Source organism: Aristolochia californica, unplaced genomic scaffold (assembly GCF_029961685.1).
Source record: "Aristolochia californica isolate CCGP_79_NKW_82.1479 unplaced genomic scaffold, dmAriCali1.0.hap1 SCAF_16, whole genome shotgun sequence".
NCBI lineage: Eukaryota > Viridiplantae > Streptophyta > Magnoliopsida > Piperales > Aristolochiaceae > Aristolochia > Aristolochia californica.
The window spans coordinates 20,248,245-20,266,924 of record NW_027181837.1 but is presented as its reverse complement, the minus strand read 5'-3'; the positions used below and the strand labels follow the sequence as shown (position 1 = coordinate 20,266,924).

General features: G+C 36.2%; 1 protein-coding gene across 4 annotated transcripts; it reads right to left on the bottom strand.

The window, feature by feature from the left end:
* Window positions 1-3,064: 3,064 nt before the first annotated feature.
* On the bottom strand, window positions 3,065-16,815 carry LOC137953188 (vacuolar protein sorting-associated protein 53 A). Of its 4 annotated transcripts, none has more exons than XM_068800448.1 (27): window positions 16,739-16,815; window positions 16,400-16,447; window positions 16,186-16,289; window positions 14,946-15,040; window positions 14,658-14,714; window positions 13,926-14,076; window positions 13,264-13,334; window positions 12,928-13,052; window positions 12,525-12,685; window positions 12,265-12,406; window positions 11,182-11,245; window positions 10,831-11,028; window positions 10,708-10,749; window positions 10,074-10,178; window positions 9,930-9,989; window positions 7,615-7,692; window positions 7,218-7,325; window positions 6,954-7,064; window positions 6,605-6,682; window positions 5,940-6,073; window positions 5,749-5,842; window positions 5,404-5,481; window positions 5,202-5,264; window positions 4,652-4,720; window positions 4,451-4,546; window positions 3,517-3,758; window positions 3,065-3,410 (listed from the first exon to the last, which is right to left on the bottom strand). In XM_068800448.1, exons 3-27 carry the CDS (start codon window positions 16,232-16,234, stop codon window positions 3,323-3,325), a joined length of 2,559 nt encoding a protein of 852 aa, XP_068656549.1. In that variant the 5' UTR covers window positions 16,235-16,289; window positions 16,400-16,447; window positions 16,739-16,815; the 3' UTR covers window positions 3,065-3,322. The 4 variants fall into 4 exon arrangements, with proteins under 4 accessions (XP_068656549.1, XP_068656551.1, XP_068656550.1 ...); XM_068800450.1 differs by having other exon boundaries at window positions 6,954-7,019; XM_068800449.1 differs by having other exon boundaries at window positions 3,319-3,758.
* Window positions 16,816-18,680: the final 1,865 nt, after the last annotated feature.

Genomic DNA, 18,680 nt, shown 5'->3' with positions numbered 1-18,680 from the left:
ATCTCCTCAATGAAATATAGGCCTCTCACGACCCATGGACCTCACCTAACATCACAAGATCCCCTCCATGAGCCCACATATCTAGAAACTGTACGGGTGGGAGATCTCTTAGATGTACTGGAGCCCACCGCGTAAAGTGGAACTTCCGTTCAAAGTCAAAGCGGCGTCTGAGAAGGACGCGTCTCATGTTAATCAATTTTTGAAATAAAATCAAGACAGGAAAAAACGAAAAAGAGACTGATACTGAGAGGCCCACAACACAGATTTCAATTCCAAGGAAGCTTCTTCCCTTGGCGACGACTCGCTTTCCTCTGAAGCTTCCCCTTTTTTCTCTCTTTTAGCACTCAGGTTTTCTCTTTACACTTACCGGGTTGAGAATGCCTAGCTAGCGTTTCCACGGGCGCTTGGCGGTTGGCCATTTAAAACGAAGAGACCAATCAATTTTAACAGATGCGGAATCGACAAGAACAAACCCGTCGTCACTCTTCTCTTCTCCTTTTCCTCTCTTTGCAGGCCTTTTTGGGGCCTTTTTCTCATTCGAATTGAAAAAGCCTGACATTTCTACGAACAGGTGATGTGGTCCTCCTCACCTGGGCGTCTCCTCCTCTCTGCGCGTGCTTCTTGTTTAAATCATGCGCCTGGATGCGCTTTGAATTCGCGATGCTTCTGGACGTGATCCAAGCACTTGGGTGCTTTTGTTTTGGTCTCTGGGACCCGGGTGCCTGATTTGTGGAGAGCTTGGTACGCCTGATTTGCAGTAATTGATGCTTGAGAAATGGAGGTGCCGAGTGATGCAAAACTCACTCAACACTCTCATTTGTGCAGAGTTTTTAAGGGTTGTGCGATCGAATTGGCTCGTCTCACAAGATTTTAAGTGATATTATATTTTATTTCCGATTTAAGCTTTTGATGCGATCTCTACTCGTGAACTTGATTTGGTGAACTGCAAACTCTTTTACACTAGTCTCTCATTTTATGTATAACGAGAAGTCTTGGTGACAAAGATTTGCCACATTTACTGTAAAATTTTGATAATAGTTCAAATTTGAGACATTGGGAGGGAGTGTCTCATTTGTTACAAGCACTATGGCAATTTTAACAGAGTTTTTTTCGTATTCTTTGGGATCCAAAGTTTACGAAGATTTTTTTCGGCTCTTTCTCCACTCCTCCAAAACTCTCTCCCTCAAAAATCAAACCCTCAATAAAATCTCTATTTAAAATGTAATGGAGGTGGTTTATCTTCTCCCTTTCCTCTCATCACCTTTTCTCTTGAGGTGGAAGTTTTTTAACACCCAATGTGTCACCCATTTACCACCATTTTTTGCTCGAGTAAAACTCTCTTACCATGCCACGTGCTAGGATGGCATTCGGTCGCTAAGCCCAAACCTGTTTATGTTCGAGTCGAACTTGAGTTCGAGTCGAGCCTAGGCTCGAACTTAAAATTATTATCGAGCTCGAGCCTAATAATTTTAACCAAGTTCAAGCCAAGATCGAGCTTCAACATACATTTAAAACTTTTCAAAAAATACATGTTAAATAAATTGTATATAAAATTATGCATATATTTTACATAAAATTGGGAATGACCTCTACTTAAAATTGGGCATAAGGGTGACATCAAATCTAGCTGAGTCTGAACCTTGTTTAAGCCTAGCTTGATGTAAATATTTTGAACTCGAGCTCGACCCGACCCTAGCCTCGAACCTAAAATTGTAATCGAACCCGAGCCTAATAATTTTAATTGAGTTCGAACTCGAGCTTAACCTATATTTAATACTCTATATAAAATATATGTCGAATAAATTATATATAAAATTATGCATACATTTTAAAAAAAGAATGATATGGGAGGTTCATGATTGAATTTCAATAATAGATTAAAACACACTAATATTAATCTTTTTTACTCCAAATGTTGTCTAGCTTGTTTTGTAATTTTTGAATCTAGCCATAAATTCACTATGGCCTCCTTAGTGCCCCTGGTTGAAACTTATATTCTTCTAGTTTTTCCTATTATACATATTTCCAAAAAAAAAATTTAAATAAAATCCTATTATTATTAGTGACTTATTAGAAAATTACAATAAATATTTTAAAATTTTATTAGGAAAGTGAAATGGACCTCTTATTGCCTCTTATAGGGAAATAAATAAAAATTAATAATCAATCTAATATATTACTATACTTATCGATAAATTTTTAATCAAATAAAATGTCAAACACAAAATTGCAATAAAAACTACCTCATACTAGAAATAGTACAACATCAACTATCAAATACTTATTCAAAAACATTTCTATACGATTTTCTAGTCCATCTTGGCAGGAAAATCTTACTTAGAGAATTATATAATTTTTTAATAAGAATTTTCAATTAGAAAAATGTTTACAAAAAACATAAGACACTAATAGTCCCTAGAAACTTATTTCTACTAAAATGTATTTTTAATTTCTTCAAGAGCCATGAGGAAGGAGAGTTTAAGGATTTTTTTTTTTTTTTTAAACTTTATGATCTCACACGGAAGAAGAGTTTGGGGGGGGGAATTGCTTCTCTCTTGAACTTAGGTATTCCACTGAGACAACGCAGAGGAAAGGGGTTATGACACCGGTGTCATCAAGGATGATGGTTGCGACGGAGGCGACGAAAACAGAGGCTAAGGCGAGGAGAGGAAGAAATCGAATAGCCAATGACAAATGCGACCAACAAGTAACTGTTGACAACAACAGAGACAACGACAATAACGGACGGGAGGGGCTCGACAATGACGAGGGGAGGAAGAATTTTTTCCCCCTCGCTCTCGCTCCCGTTTCCCCACTCTTTAACGAGCCCACTCGCGAGTCGTCGAGCCGAACCTGGATTCGGTCAAGCTCGACTCGTTAATTTAAACGAGCTGATTCCGGAACTTGAGCTCGAGAGATACCGAATCGAACCGAGCCGAGCTCGAGCTCGAGCTCGGCTCGGTTCGAATCCACCCCTATTTGGAAGGATAGATCGCATTTGGAATTTATATTACATTATTCAAATAATGTATTTGAGATAGAATTATGAAAATGAGCAGCCGTACATCTAACATTGAGAAAAATAATAATAGACAAAGAGAACTAATATAATACAAAATGAGAGGTATCTAAAATGTTGCTAAAATGAAAAAGCTTGTCTAGAATACTTCTCTTGCATCTAATGTCAATATTTATTGATTCTCTCATTTAATTCTTTTGCTTCAGAAATGTGGACAACCACGCTTCAGAGTTAGACAGCTGGCAAAAGCACTGGAGGGCCATGCTTAAGAGTTCTAAATCATAGACGCCAATAGCTCGAAATTTACAGAATTGCTTCACTCGGATAAAAAATATTTGGTACTCGTAGATGCATGTGAAACTCGGGAATGAAGACAAAGGAGAATACCTGCCTGTGACATAAAGATGTATTGCAGTCAATTCTTTTTTCACGGGTTAAAGAGTTTTCTGAAAGGTCCATCTTTGCGATCTTTAGCAGCTTCAGTTAGAGCAAGGAACCTTTTGAATCCTGTTGTAGCAGCACCACGACCGAGAGCTGCGGCACGAGCAAGGACATCCTCTCTTGATGGGATGGCTCCAGCTGCTGTGATAGGGGAAGATGTGGCAGGTGGTGCCACTGGTGGAGATGGGGGGACTGATGGCACAATAACCATTGGCGACCCAGAAGGGTGTTTAATTCCAGGACCCCCATGCTTGTTAAAATCATCCAGTATGGCCTGCTGATCTGCTTTCTTCAATCCCTGCAGTTTGTTTTTCTTGGGTCACTTCTATATTCATGCATATATTGCTAACAATAAATAAATAAATGGACTAAAAGACTAAGGGATTTAAAAACATAAACATAAAGGTTTCTAGGTCCATCACAAGATGACAGGCTGAAGCTATAAGGCCCTCATAACATAATCAAGGGACTTTCTTGAGTTTAATTTACAAGGATTATTACCTTTAACACAAGTTAGCAATACAAACTATGTTTCTTATAGTTGAAATTGAATTAGACACTAAATTCGACATCAAGAAGAATCCAACTAGTGAAGTTCAGTGTTTGAACATCAAACAGCTGCTTTTAGTAACATTACTTGTTGTTTCTTCAACCTATAAATCAACTTTATAGGCGCTGGGTCTATTTAATGGCCATTCTAAGAGAGGCCAAAATATGACAAATTTGGAGTGAAATATATTAAGAGGATCTGCTTTGGTTTGTGGATGAAAGAATAAGATGCTTCTTCCAATGAACACCAAGACATGAAATCTGTTACACAGTGGCTATGGCTCATGCTTTGATTCCAAAACCTGCTTTTCCAAAGGCCCACAAAATGCTGTGACATCCAACCTAAGTGTTTGTACTGACTCTAAACCCTAAACTCTGCTTCAGAAAATCCTAGGTTAACCATAGTTTAACCATGAAGAAAATGGAGAGATGAAATGGAACCTTAAGCTCAAGGATTCTCTGGAATTCTGAGGGCGTCCCCTCGGGAAGAAGTGCACGGTATGTATCTCCCACTGAATCAACAGGTGACAAGATCACCTGTAAAAGAAATTTTAAGTGAGCAAAAATTTCATTTTTTGAAACTAAGTAATCACTCTTATCCAGAAAAAAAAAAAACAGTTTCTCTGTAACTGAATCACCGACCTTCAACAGTGCTTCGGCCTTGCTCATTTCACGGGTGACATACTTGGAGTAACTAGCAGCACCTGATGTCTGTTGCAACAAAGAATTTGAGTAAAACATACACATGTTACTATGGATGGCAGCAAGGTGGATTAAACGGGAAGCTCACATGCCCCCTCAAAGTGGGGATAGGTTCCAACAAAGAAGAGGGGTGGGCCACAATAGGTTGGGTCTGTGGAATGGGGATGGGAAAGCAGACCAGGCTTGGGTTTTTGCTAACTGACCCGACTGCTATCCCTACAAGTTAAGAGCAAATCTTCACTTTATGAGCCACATTGAATATAGATAAACAAAATAAATAGGTCAAAACTCGAGTAAACACGTACAAACAAGAAAGCCCTTAATAAACAGATATAGCCAGAGTACAAGGGCCCAAATCAGGATAACTATGTACTTACAGCACTTAAAAATAAAAAAATGTTTATGACATGTCACCACGGTGTAAGTAAGCACGCACAAAAGCATATAAAAAGAAAAAAAAAGCAATTATTTCACATTCCAAAGTAGGCACCTTTCTTCCTAGAGAAGGTATATCCAGAAGAATCGTCTTGACAGCCTGAGTGTCCAGCAGCATCTGCAATTGAGTGCAACACAGGCTCAATTCAGCTCCAAATAAGACAGTCAACACCTTCATGGCTAATGCTAAATCCGAATCCTTCCCTAATCCTGATTTCCCAAATGTGCAAGAAGTGACAAAAGCCAAATGGCACTACCTGTTGGGCTCCTGTTTCGGAGATGACTTTGCATCTGTAAATATTGAGGTAGAAACGAGGTCCAAGAGAGGCAGCAAGCTGCTTAACCAAAATTTGACAAATTATTTGGTTTCATAAATTGACAGTTTATGTCAAGCAAAAAAATAGCTTATTTAAGTGCAACACTCCGTTTCCTGTCTGGATGCAACTGAAATAAATCTTTATGATTGACACGTGGGTGACAACATCTCACTCGATGAATTTAACACATAAAGCTTCATTAGAATTTTATGGAAATCTTGTTCTTCCCTCAAAACTTCGTCATCAGAAAAAGACACAAGAAAGAGCTGAAGGTGAAACAAATACCTTGTCTAGGAAAAACTGGAAGTATATGGGGGATAGAAGGCTTCCAAGCACAGGAATACTGCTAGTAAGAATCGAGTTTATTGCATTAACATACCTGGAAAACACACAAAAAAAATCATTTTTAAAATGTTTATGTAGAGCCTGATTTGCAGTTCAAAAAATTTCGAGCAGAAGGTTATATGAAACCATACTCGGACTGATCGCCAACACTTTCAAGCGTACCCCAAGGGACACGTGCCATTGCAGACATTTCAACATCAAATTTGGTTTCTAATCCATTAACTAATGTTATCAACGATTTCGTTATCACTGCTGAGAACTCATCCTGTAAATATTCACAGTAAAAATGTCACCACTGGTTAGAAATCAGACTGGGAATGCTCATCTAGATTTTTCTTGTCCTACTGTAATTAGCACTTCAGCTGAAGCCAAAATCAATACATTATTATAAGGAGTCAAGCTTTACAGCCAGGAATTCCCTGCTCCTCCCATAATTGACAGCGACACAGCTCGATCAGCTGGATGGAGTCCTCCCCTCCTCTTGTGGAGGTTTCTGCTTACTTACTATGAAATTAAGGATATTTGATCTCCTTTAAACGTAACTTGGCTGCATTCTCTACGAGCTTCGAATATATAGACTAAGGAGGGAATTCTTGCCAATCATTAGTGGTTGGAAACTCTTTTCTTATTGTATCTTGAGGGGTTGTCTTTCCTCTTTGTAAATTCACAGTAATAAAAGCCAGTCATAATTTTAAAAGGACAAAAAACAATGTTGGCACTGGAAACAGAGCATCATTGGGAAAGGAGGAATTGTGCAGAGTAGCAGCAACCAACCGATTCTGGAATGATTACCTACCTGCACTTCTGACATATCAATCTTGTCTGCGAAATGAGAATCGACAATTTTGGAAACATTTTCTGCCAGTTCGCCAGACTGTTATGAAATAAAAATCCATAGTCAAGTTGCATAAACACAGAATAACAGCCATTCTCAGTAATATGAGTCTCAGAAATTTTTGCTCCCATCAGCAGAAATGAGAATTAATATGGCAGATGGATTAGCCTTATATCCCAAATCAGTTAAGCAATGCTCTTGTTTAATGAAGATATCAATGCGTCAGAATCTAGGAAGTACAATATATATATATTCGAGCATGAAGAAATTTTTATTTAACAGAAAAAGAACTAGTAATGTAATTACTAACCGTTTTGTGGCAATATTCTGCTGTGTTGACTATGTAGCAAATCATTCTCTCATCTCTGTCAGAAGTCTGTTGAACATGGTAAAATGAGTAATATAGAGCTGAAGTTGAAACCTGTACAATCAAACTTATTACTAGAATTACAACTCTAATTTATGAAATTACTGGCCAATGTTGCTCCCCGTCCCTCTGTAATTCTTTGTTTTTTTGTTAATATATACATCCTTTTCAAAAAAAGAAATTACTGGCCAATGTGCATATGAAGACCTTGATCTGTCCATCTGTGCCTGTGGCAGCTGCAACGATCCCTGTCCCACCCTTGGGTAATCTGTTGAATAGTTTAGTTGCATATGCTTTGAGAATTCTTTGAAACACCTAATCAAAGAAAGAAGTTGCTTTAGAAAAGTAATATTTGTAGCCAGGGGTGGGCATTTAGGTATCGCATATTGTACTAGGACCCTTGAAATCAATACAAAAGGTATGCATATCAGGCTTTATGAACTTGGCATGGTCTAAAAAAATTAAAAAGATAAAGATACAACAATTATTGTGTATTGTATTGACATCTTCAAATTTGAGTTGTACTGGATGATACATATATCATGTTATGAATACACCTACCCTTGTTTATAGCATATTAATCATCAAGCAAAACAAAGACTACCTTGAACAAATTAAATAATGTTTGATTCTTTGTCAGTGCACTGCATCTTTTCAAGCTTCTCCTGATTATCAAAAATAACTGCAGAAAAGAAACACAGCAAAATTATATGAATTTCAAAAGGAAGCGATATAGAAGACAAATAACGGAATTAGACCAGGTATTTAGAAGAATCACAAGATTCATAAGAATGAGAAAGTCAGAAAGCCTGAAATTAGAAATTGGAAATTCAGGCCTTGATACTTTCATTAAAAAGCAGGCTTTTAAAGATGACACATGTAATTGTCCAGCATAGAACTGAAGATATCATTGATCTTCTAGAGCCACACTAAGACTACTAGAAAAGTCCACCAAGTTACATTTAATGGTCTAAAATGAGTGAGATATCACTTTAAAGATGTGCAGGTCAGTAAGAAGGAAAGAAGCTGCCTAATTTGAAGCAGAGCTTGTGTTCCCTTTTGGAAGAAGCATCAAATCGTGTTAAGGAATAGTCCCACATAGATTTATGAGTATAAAGATTTTGAGTTTATTAGTTGGGAAAGAGGTTTCCTAAGTTGGCAAGTCATTTTGGGATGGGCCATGGTCCAAACTTTACATGGTATCAGAGTAGGTACTCATATGTGGGTCTACACCTAAACTATCCACTTGTATAGTCCCACATGGATTAGTGAGTACAAAGATTTTGAGTTTATTAGTTGGGAAAAAGGTTTCCTAAGTTGGTTAGTCATTTTGGGATGGGCCTTGGACCCAACTTAACAAATCGAATTTATCAAACAGGAAGGATAGTGCATTCCATTTGCTAGCATATATGCATAGAAAGATATAAACCATAAAAAGACACTATGAAAATGTTTCTATTTAAGAATGGAAGCTCAAAGATTTGCCTTGTCAGTAGCCAAGGAGATTGTAAGGTGATAAATACAAAGTAATCTTGTTTAGCGTAGGTTCGTTGTGAAGATCAAGTAAATCTTACCACCAAGAAGAGGAAAAGAAAGCTCCCCAAATATTCATATGGTGATTTTCTACTATCAATAACAATGTTGTTGTCTTACATCAAAAGTGTGTAAGACCGAAAGTAGTTCCAGATAGTTCAGTAGAACATTTCATGTTCTAATTTGGATCACCACACAATCTTTGACAATGGGAGTTAGAGAAAGAGGACCTTGCTCCCTAAAGACTACTCGATGCTATTTGATGATATCTATATCATGCTAGCTGGTTATCATTTCCAGTTGGTCATGCATGGCTGCATGATATATGTTTGTGACTCTTTATGTAATTTCAATAGTCGTTAAAGGTATTTGGGTGTACCATAGGGTCAAGGGTAATATTCTCACTAATTAAATAAGTGTTAGATTTAGAAGAATAAGGGGATGTTGGTTCTCTCCTAGTTGCTCATGGAAAAAGGAAGCTTGATAGCAAGCTAGTTACCTAAGCTAAGTAAGACACTATCTAGAAGGCAAATTGCCTAAGTATAACTCTAGATAATCTCTATTTGAATAAAAGAGGACGTGGGAAGAGGCAGCTAGCCCCAACCCCTTGTTCTGTTTCTTGTTTTGTGTCTGTTACTTGCGCAAGAATCTATGGTCATCAAGCTCCTCTCTTTCTTCCTCCTTGATCAAGCCCCCGTTACTTTCTGTTCTTTATCCACTTACTACAAAATGAATTCTATCATTAGCACCAGATCTGGTTGATCCAGCCCTTGTTTTGCTCCTATTTTGTGTCTGCCACTTGCATGAAAATCCATAGTCATCCAGTTCCTCTCTTTCTTTGTCCACCTTTTGCAAGCTGATTACTATCTGTTTTTGCTCTACTCACTCACTTTAGGACGAGTTCTATCATACTTGCCCATAAATAATAGAAAATAGGCATAATTATGCGATACAATTTTTTATCGCTAGTTAATAGATTGAAGAAAAAAGACATTAACGAAGTACCTAGTTGTTATGAAGAGAAATATAATATTAGTTTGTGAAGCTTCAGGACAGTGGTTATTTGTTCCTTCATTTTTAAAAGTTTAACTATGACACCTTTTTCTTCTTTTTGATTATTTTAGCAGCCTTCTCGAACATTTTAGCAACCATTTGTAATTGATTCACCATGCTTGCAACTATAATCGTACATAAATAAATAATTAAGTCTCTTGAATAAATCTCCAACTGTATATTATCCTGATTATTTTTTTACGAACATATTCTCCTGATTATCATCCAACAGAAAGAACAATTTAGATTCAACAGATACAGAGCAATCAATAAAAACTACAAGCAGAGAGAATAAAACCAAAACAGAACAATAACTACTCTATTGTAAAGCACCTGCATGCTACTTGACAAAACATTAGTTTGACTTCCCTCCTCAATATCCCAAGTTTCTTCCTGTCAAAGTAACACTTATTACTGGACCAATAAAGAGAGATACATCTTGTCCGTATATGTTGTAGGAATTAAGATAAAGCAAACCTGCACAAGTTTCTCCAGACTCTCCATAAGAGTTTTCTCTTCTAATTCAACATACACCATTAAATGTGGTTCAAAGCAAGAGGAAATAATACCACGGAAGTTGAACTGCAAAAGAAATTGTAAAGAGCATTTATCTTTATAATGTGTTATGCACCATAAGATTCAAAGAAAATTCTTTTGAAAGGCGATGTATTTTGTTAATCTACTAAACAGAAGTACATCCAGAATTATCTCTCAGAACTGAAATTATAACCATCCAGATAACTCACATAACCATCAGAATAGTAATTATACAGAATTAAGAGAAGCAATGTGAGGTGGTTATGGAGTAGTATTAATAATGAGATAGTACTCTTCAGTAGTCCCACATTTTTTCGAGAAAGCCTGTTCTACCATTAGCAGCCCTAGGTGTACGCTGCGACTCCATGGAATAGCCATGAATTAGGTCCTAGATTTCATCCATACAATAAGTCAATCCCAATGGCAGGTTATCATAACATTTGCACCAACTGATAACATTTCTGAAATCCCCCTCAACAATTAATGGTTTAGAGAAACACTGCTTATAAATATTCAAATAAAATTCTATTGCAAAGATCATGATGCCAATGAAACCAGAAATAAATGTACGAACCCCGGCTCCTGGAACTGACAGATCTCTATGACCAGCATTTCCCTGTCATACATCATAGAAAACATCAAATGACAATATGGAACAAGAGCCTCAACCTGCTTTCCACCAATTGATAGCACTCACTGGGTCAGTCCCGTTTGCTTGGGTTGCAGCAAGCTTCTTTTCATACTTTTTTCGAATGTCAGATACAGTTTGGCTCTGGCTCTCTCCTCTATCAGCTTCTTCCCCTTCATTCTCTGTTTCTCGATCTCGTGAACCAGCTGGTCCTCCACTAAACTTCTCCGCTAATTCTTCCTCAAATTCAAGAGTCCTCTGCAATGCCTGCAAGACAGACCAATCCATTGACAGACATCACTGATACACATAAGAATGAAATATACTGTATATTCATATTGGTTTAGCAAATCTCTATTGAAGGAAACAACATAAAACATACTATACCAATAACAGATTTTTTTCTAAGAAATAAAGTACCATTAACAGTGTTGCAACATCTGGCTTTTCTTTGAGATTATCAAGGATCTCCACAAGCTGTGCCCTGAAATACTGAGAGATATCATTCAATACTAAAACTAATAATGTTATCTGACAATTACTATGTAGTAATCCTTCAATGGTGAAACAAACTTCATTGCAGGAGAGTAAACTACGGAATTGCAACCAAAATGTTGGTATGAGAATAAAATTGAAATGAAACAGACAAATAAGTTTATTCCTGGATTGGAATTTGCAAGGAAGCAATATGGAGGAGAAGAGAAGAGTGAGAGAGAGAAAGAGAGTCAACAAGAGGTGAGAAGGAACAATTTACGTATATTCAGGTAAGGAGAGATTAGAGTTAGGACAACCCCCCTTTCCTAGTTACAATTTAAATGTAGTAAAAATTATAATAATGCCTCTGCTCCCTCTTACACCCAAGGAAATAAGATTCCATGAGAACATACTTCCCTACAAAACTAAATAAACTCAAAATACTTCCAGTACAGGACACTTAAAATATTGTTTAAATTCTGTTTTTTCACATAATTTTCAATATACCAAGTTGTCTATTTGATACAGAAACATCTACATAATATATTTTTTATCTGCATTTACAGTTTGTGTGAGAAAAAGGTCACAAGTTTCCTCAGGTAACTTGTAGTATGGCAGCTTCAAAATTTCCGCTGGACATTAACTTAGTATCTTTTTATTTACATTAACTTTCATTTATTAAAACTAAACAAAAAAAAATACTTCGTAAATATGCAAAGTGATTTTAAGACTGAATGGAGAATTGAAAGCTCCCAAAATCATGATTAGCTAAGGAATATATATATATATATATAAAAATTTGAAATGGAGCATTTAGTTTTTTAGTTGTTATCAGAAAACTTTAAAATAATTAGGGACTCATAAGACAATCATGTGATATAAGACAAGAAGTCCAAAGGAAAATTTGAAGCTATCATACTAGGTTTCAATCAGCTCCAGTTTCAGCTGAGGAACAAAAGATGCCAGCATATTGGAGGTACACAGAGTATGGAATTTCAACAGTCAATGAACTTATAGAAGTTCAAATACCTTGTCAACTTGCAAAACTGTATACAAAGCAAATATGCAACATGCCAATGTGGTGGAAAGATTTTCCAGATGTCTTCATTTGTTCGGAGACGTCGCTTTATCCATGCATACCTCCTCTCCGTTTTATCCAATTTTGCTAGTTCTGAGGAGGATTAGGAAAGGAAATAGAATATGAAACAGGTTGTTTCCGCACTTAAAGAAAAACTAAAGAATATTAATGACGGATCCCTAGATACATTAATAAAATTTCAAAAGCTAACCTGCTCCTTCAAATATCTGTCGGTATGAAGTAAGTTCCTTACTGCAAAAGTTTTTTACTAATTCTTCCCTCACAGATGGCTCCAAAGCATCCACAACCAAGCATGCATCTGACAAGTGCTGCAGTAGATTGGCTTCTTCAGTCTCTTTCCCAGTCCCTAAGCTACAGAGAGAAAAGTCATATGTCGGAACTAATATAAGAACAATTAACATATATTAATGTTTTGTACCAAATTTTAATCAACATATACATAATACAGAAGAAATTTTACATAATAAGGCTGCAGGAAGGATATCTTAGCAACAGAAGTCAAACAAGACAAGCAATAGGAGATAAATAACACTTACATTATATCCAAGAGAAAAACAGCCAAATGGCAACTGCACCAACTGACAAATTCTTACCTTGAAAAGTCTGAAAATACGTGAGACTTGAGGATTTGCTTGATATTCTTGAACTTCTCCCTCAGCTCAATGATCTTAGGGACATCTCTATATGCTTCAAAATGACTGCACAGTTGGTTTACAGCCTTGGAAAAAACAACCAAGAATCAGTGAGTGAACCAACTGAGACATTGTTAAGTACGACAAATACAAAACTAACATAAAAATAGAAAAAAGAAGTGGACATCAACCTAACATACATTTTCCATTGACCTGTAGGGTAAATCATGAAATAGCTAGGCTATGATTAACTCACATGTCAGATATTTTGCATAATGAATAGACTAAAAGCAGTACCTCCAGCTGTGCAGCCCCCTCCTTATATTGACGTTTGGAAGCCATTACTTGAAGCTGTTCAACGGCTGAGACTGCAATTTTTAAAAAAAAGGATGTTGCAGTAAGATGTACAAGAGAATATCCAGCTTCAGTATTTCATGTATGAATTGTCTCATTTCAATTGCACAGTATCCAATATCTCTAAAACATGTACAGATATCATGATTATCAACGACATGCATGCAGGAGCTGGAAATACTACCATATCATTCATTACCCCCACTAAGGGTTTAAATGGCCAATCAGAAAAATAACACAACCAAGTTTGATTGTCATCCTATAATTTCAGACATCAATGTTTCTATCTCAACTTCAGTTTACACCAGCATTTTATAAAATGTACCATGTCCGCAATTTACGACCAATGTGCTCATAAAACTAAAAATAAAAACATGTTGATAGTAAAATATGTAACAGAAACTACAGTAGTCAATTGGTTTAAAATTTTATATATCTAACAACCACTTCTGAAAGCTACTTGTATTATTACGGTATTGAAAGATAGACATTAGACAATTTGGAAACAATAGAGTATTAAATCAACTGAAAGCACAAAATAAATCTCCACACACATCTGTAAAGATGTGTCAAACACATGTAACAACCTCTTGGTAACAACTAACCTAGCATGGTAAGTCGATGAAGAGCAGTGATGGTAGTTGTTATATGCTTCTTGGCAAAATCCAGCTTCTTAATATCTCGACAAATTTCCTGAACCATCGTTTCACTTTGCTCCGCTTTAGTTTTTATCTCCCGCATCTTGTACATAAGTTCCTGTATATCAAGAGCTAGCAAATGCTTTGCATTCAAATTCCAAATGGAAAGGTTCACATGAACATCATTAAGACAAAGGTCAGTGCTCACAAAGCCCAAAAAAATGTATCAATACTACATTGTGGAGGCTACACCTCAATTAGTATTACTTATAAGCCAAGATGCTTGCATATTTAGTTTTCTTTTTAAAATATTGTGAGAAATATTACTCCACATTTAATGTTCTATAAGGAAACAAACACAAGGCTACAGATTTTTTTTTTTTTTAATGGTAGTTTTCATCAGCTTTCGTTTCCTTGAAAAACATGAATAAATAGGGGAGAGGATTTCCTCAAGCCTCAAACATCAATGGGAACGGTGTCCTCAATAATGGATTGATGCCTGCCAATAGACATCCTCCAGATATTTCCTAACCATATGTTCTTAGGCTCTCCAAGATGTTGGATTTTTCAGAATAATGATTCAGCCATAAGCAGCCTTTTGGAATAAGGACATTAAAACCTCAACTATATATTTTCAGGAGGAAAAAAAAAAACTCAACTGCTTACTTATCATTTAAATTCAAACACAAAATGACAAACCTTAACCGCATGGGTAGCATCAGCAAGATCTTCCTTGGCTTTTGTTCCTGAATTACTCTGCAAAAGAAACTACATATCATAAATACCTGGGCTTGCCAAAAATACTGATGGAATTGCAATGTCAAATATGGAACTTTGGTTCTTTTGTTGTCCTAGCACCTCGAGGCAAAAAAACCAACGGATATAAAATATCACTAATATTAATATGAGGACAAGATATAGAGTATGCAACAAACCCTAGATGCATTTTTTTTCTGGACAGTATTTATCTAAATAGCAAACAGTGACCTGTTGGCGAACAGCTGCCAAAATTCCTGCATCCACTCGACGAATCTCACTGTGTATCTTTTGCATTAGTGGCTCCACACCTGATAAGGATGCCTCTGCAAGGGGAACGTTTCATCACATAGAACATCCAAGAACTAAGAAATTGGCTCAGAAAGTGTTCTGTAGGAGCTCATTTGATATATACACTACCTGCAAGCATTATAGGCTTTCTAAGGTGAATGAGTTAAGTTTTTTTTCTGGGTTGCCCATATAAAATCCCAACACTACACCCCAAACCCTAGTGAGACTTGGAGTCAAGACCAAACACCAAAACCTCCCATGTGGCCATTGAGCTGATGGGCAAATATGTAAAGGTTACAAAGAAGAAAATTGAAACGCTCAAACTAAATTAGGGTTAAGGTTAACTCAGTGAGACATTGGTAAAGAGCATCAGTTGATTCCACTAACATGGCCAGTTCAAATTGACTGTTTTTCCCTGTATGGCAAAGCTGTCAGCTCCTTGAGAGTATGGACTCTTACAAGAACTTTATGAAGCTATCTGCTTCAAAAAGCAGAGAAATTGCCACTTGCTTCTGTATGCAGGCAGTAAAGCTCAGCTCTTTGCAATTTTATAAAATATGACAAGTATTTGCTTTTCACATAAAAGCTTGACCAATCAAACACTGCATTGTAGTTGAAAATTGAGCCCTAGATTGCCACACGATCTACAGACAGTCTATCAGAAATGAAATTACAAACCAGACCATCAGTAAGAAGACTAACAGTATGATAGAAAAAATTTTATTCATGGTTTATGATGACTATTCCACCCAATTATCATTAATCCACCGACTTTTCTCATCCCTCGGAAATTTACTTCAAAAAAGATAAAATTCCTACATTTGACTACATAAGCTGAAGGAAAACAGAAAAATGAAAAAAAAATTATTTTTTCTTCATTTGCAACAGCATTCCTTTCAACCAGCAGATAATCCAAAACGAATTTTGACATTTCCAATGGTATGATCCAGTACGAAGTAAAGAGAATGAGAAAAACATGATTAAAATGTAAATGGGAAAGTCAATGCCAATCAAGAGATTGATTGGCATTGACTGCCAAAGTCAAGGAGAATCAAATCCCTGATTAATGATCCAAATTATCTCTTCCTTTGCGCTTCATCTTAATAGTAGGGTAGACCTGTTACGTCAGCATGTTAATATACCAGCAGCCGTAGCAAGAGGAAAATCAAAAGAAAGTAACCTGTAGGAAACATCTGGTTGATGTACTCCAGAGCACTGGATTTGTCCATGTCTTCTTCAACTGAACTTCTCCGTCGATTTGGCCGTGGTTACACCAAACAGAGACTTCAAACGAAACAATGAATAAATAGAACGAGGCAGGAACTTGAACCATAAAAAGTGGATCTATTAGACAGTCTAGCGCATTTAAATTGATATACAATAAAGATAAATACCTGTAAATTTGAACAGGATTATGCCAGTTTCCAGTAGAAGAGCATATCCTGGCAATCCAAAACAATCAGCGAGAAAAAGAATGTTGCTAAATAAATATAGCACCTAGTAAAAATATTTCACTTCTCATTTTCCAAATTCGAGAAATTTCCGATGCAAAGTTGAAGAACTCTCGACCTCTCTGTAATAGATCAGATCAAGAGATTCTCCTTCGCAAAGGAACAGGAATCAGATAGATCCGAGAAAACAGTGCTTCAGTGATCATATTCACAAGATTTATTGAAAATTAAGTCAAGAGAAGAACAGGAATTCGCGGTATTTTTTGAGGAAGAGAGTCTTACAGTCACTGTGCAATAAAATGGCGCGACGGAGGGAAGGAGAAAAACAAAGAAACGTTGTGACAGCAGAGAAGTACGCGAGCTTCGTGCTCAAATGTATCGCTAGCAGAGAAGTTTGCCATTAACTCGTGTTGGCGACTCGTGAGTCAGCCCGAGCTAGAAGGGTTATGAACTCGTCGCGACGTCCAGTAAATTTAAAATTTTGCATTATTTTAATTTTTTTTATTAGACTGTCAATTTTACTAGTTTATGATGTTTATCCGTAATACTGATCCGTTATTCTATCTGTCCAAAGGATCTAAAATAATTTTTTTATGAATGCAAAGGTTTTCATGGTTACTCACATCTAATATCAAATAATATTTAATTAAATTATATTGTTGGAAGATAAACTCAAGCCCACATGACTAAGGAAGGCCCACATATCTAAGATTATTTTAAGATAGGTCACACGACCAAGGAAGACCCACAAGATGGGCTTAAGCCCATAAGAAGTAGGATCCACAATGATTACCATGAGCTGACGTCCTTATCACATCAGTTGTAAGATCAATAAGAACTTACAAAAGTATCTTTATCTTAGGGTCACGACCAAGAAGAGTTTTAGTTTGAGTTATGTTTGTTTTTTATCAATATTGAGTTATTTAATTATGTTTAACTTATCTTTAAGTGTTAGAGTTTGGGTGTAATTGAGACAATGGTAGTTTTATTGTAATTGGACTCTACTACCTTCCTCTATTATAAATAGAGGTTCATGTACTTTGATTACAACAAGTTATTGATGTTAATGAAGTATTTCACTTTTTCATAAATTCAACATATATTTATATATATGTATATTTATTTAATTAATGACATATTATGATTGATCCAATACGAAAAGTCATTTGGTGAGAAACATGTGAAACAGTTGAGATAGTCGTTAATCGGACGGTTAAGGTAGTCATTGATAGGATGACTGAGATAACTATTTGATCGGACGGTTGAAGTAGTCGTTGATCATGATCGGACAATTGAGATAGTCGTTTCACATGTTTCGTACCAAATGGTTTTTCGGATTGGATTAAGCTCTCATTAAATATTTATATGTTTTATAATATTTTTATCTCTTATATTTTATATGATAATTATACATGATACTATTTTAATTTATTTTATATGATTATTTTATATAAAACACGTGCAACATACATGAAATATTTGAATATTTCGCATGTCATCATTTTATTTTAGAAATAATTATGAACTTATTCATATATGATTTTCTTATCCTCGAAACAAAAGGTACTCTCTGGTAGATGTTGAACTAAATCACACTTTTACAATTAATTAACGGGACATTTTTTATGGGTCCTTTGTTTAAAATTCGTCTAATGGGAGAGATAGAAATGTACAACCCTCTCTTCGTGGCTTCCCTCCAACCATCTAGAAGGGAAGACCCACCCTGTGCATCTACTTTCTGCCCAACAAACGTGGAGAAGGAAGGGGAAAGGCCATCCCCTAATTCCCTCTCTTCCTAACTGATGGGAGGGGAAGGGAGGAGAGGAGGGATAGGCCCCTTGATAACAACTAGAGATGGTAAAACGGTGGGTGTTGAATTTTTATAAAGAAAAAAATTTATTGACATTTCCAAGATCGATATCTCCTTATAGAAAACTCAAATTAAAAATTGGTTGAATAGGTAAGAAAATATACTTATAGATCTTTCTTTGGATATATAATTCTCCTAGTAAAATCTCCTTCTTGATGGCATAAGATGACTCAAAAGTTAAAGTTTTTTTAAGTTGCTAAAACATCTCTTGGAGTCTAACCTTCGTTGTATCAAATATCCATTTTTCTTTGTAAAAAACTCTGATTGTCAACAGATTCCAGTGTTCAATTCATCTTAAATGAATTGATTTAACTTCAACTCATCCTTGGGTGTTAGTGTAGACAAGTTCAAGTG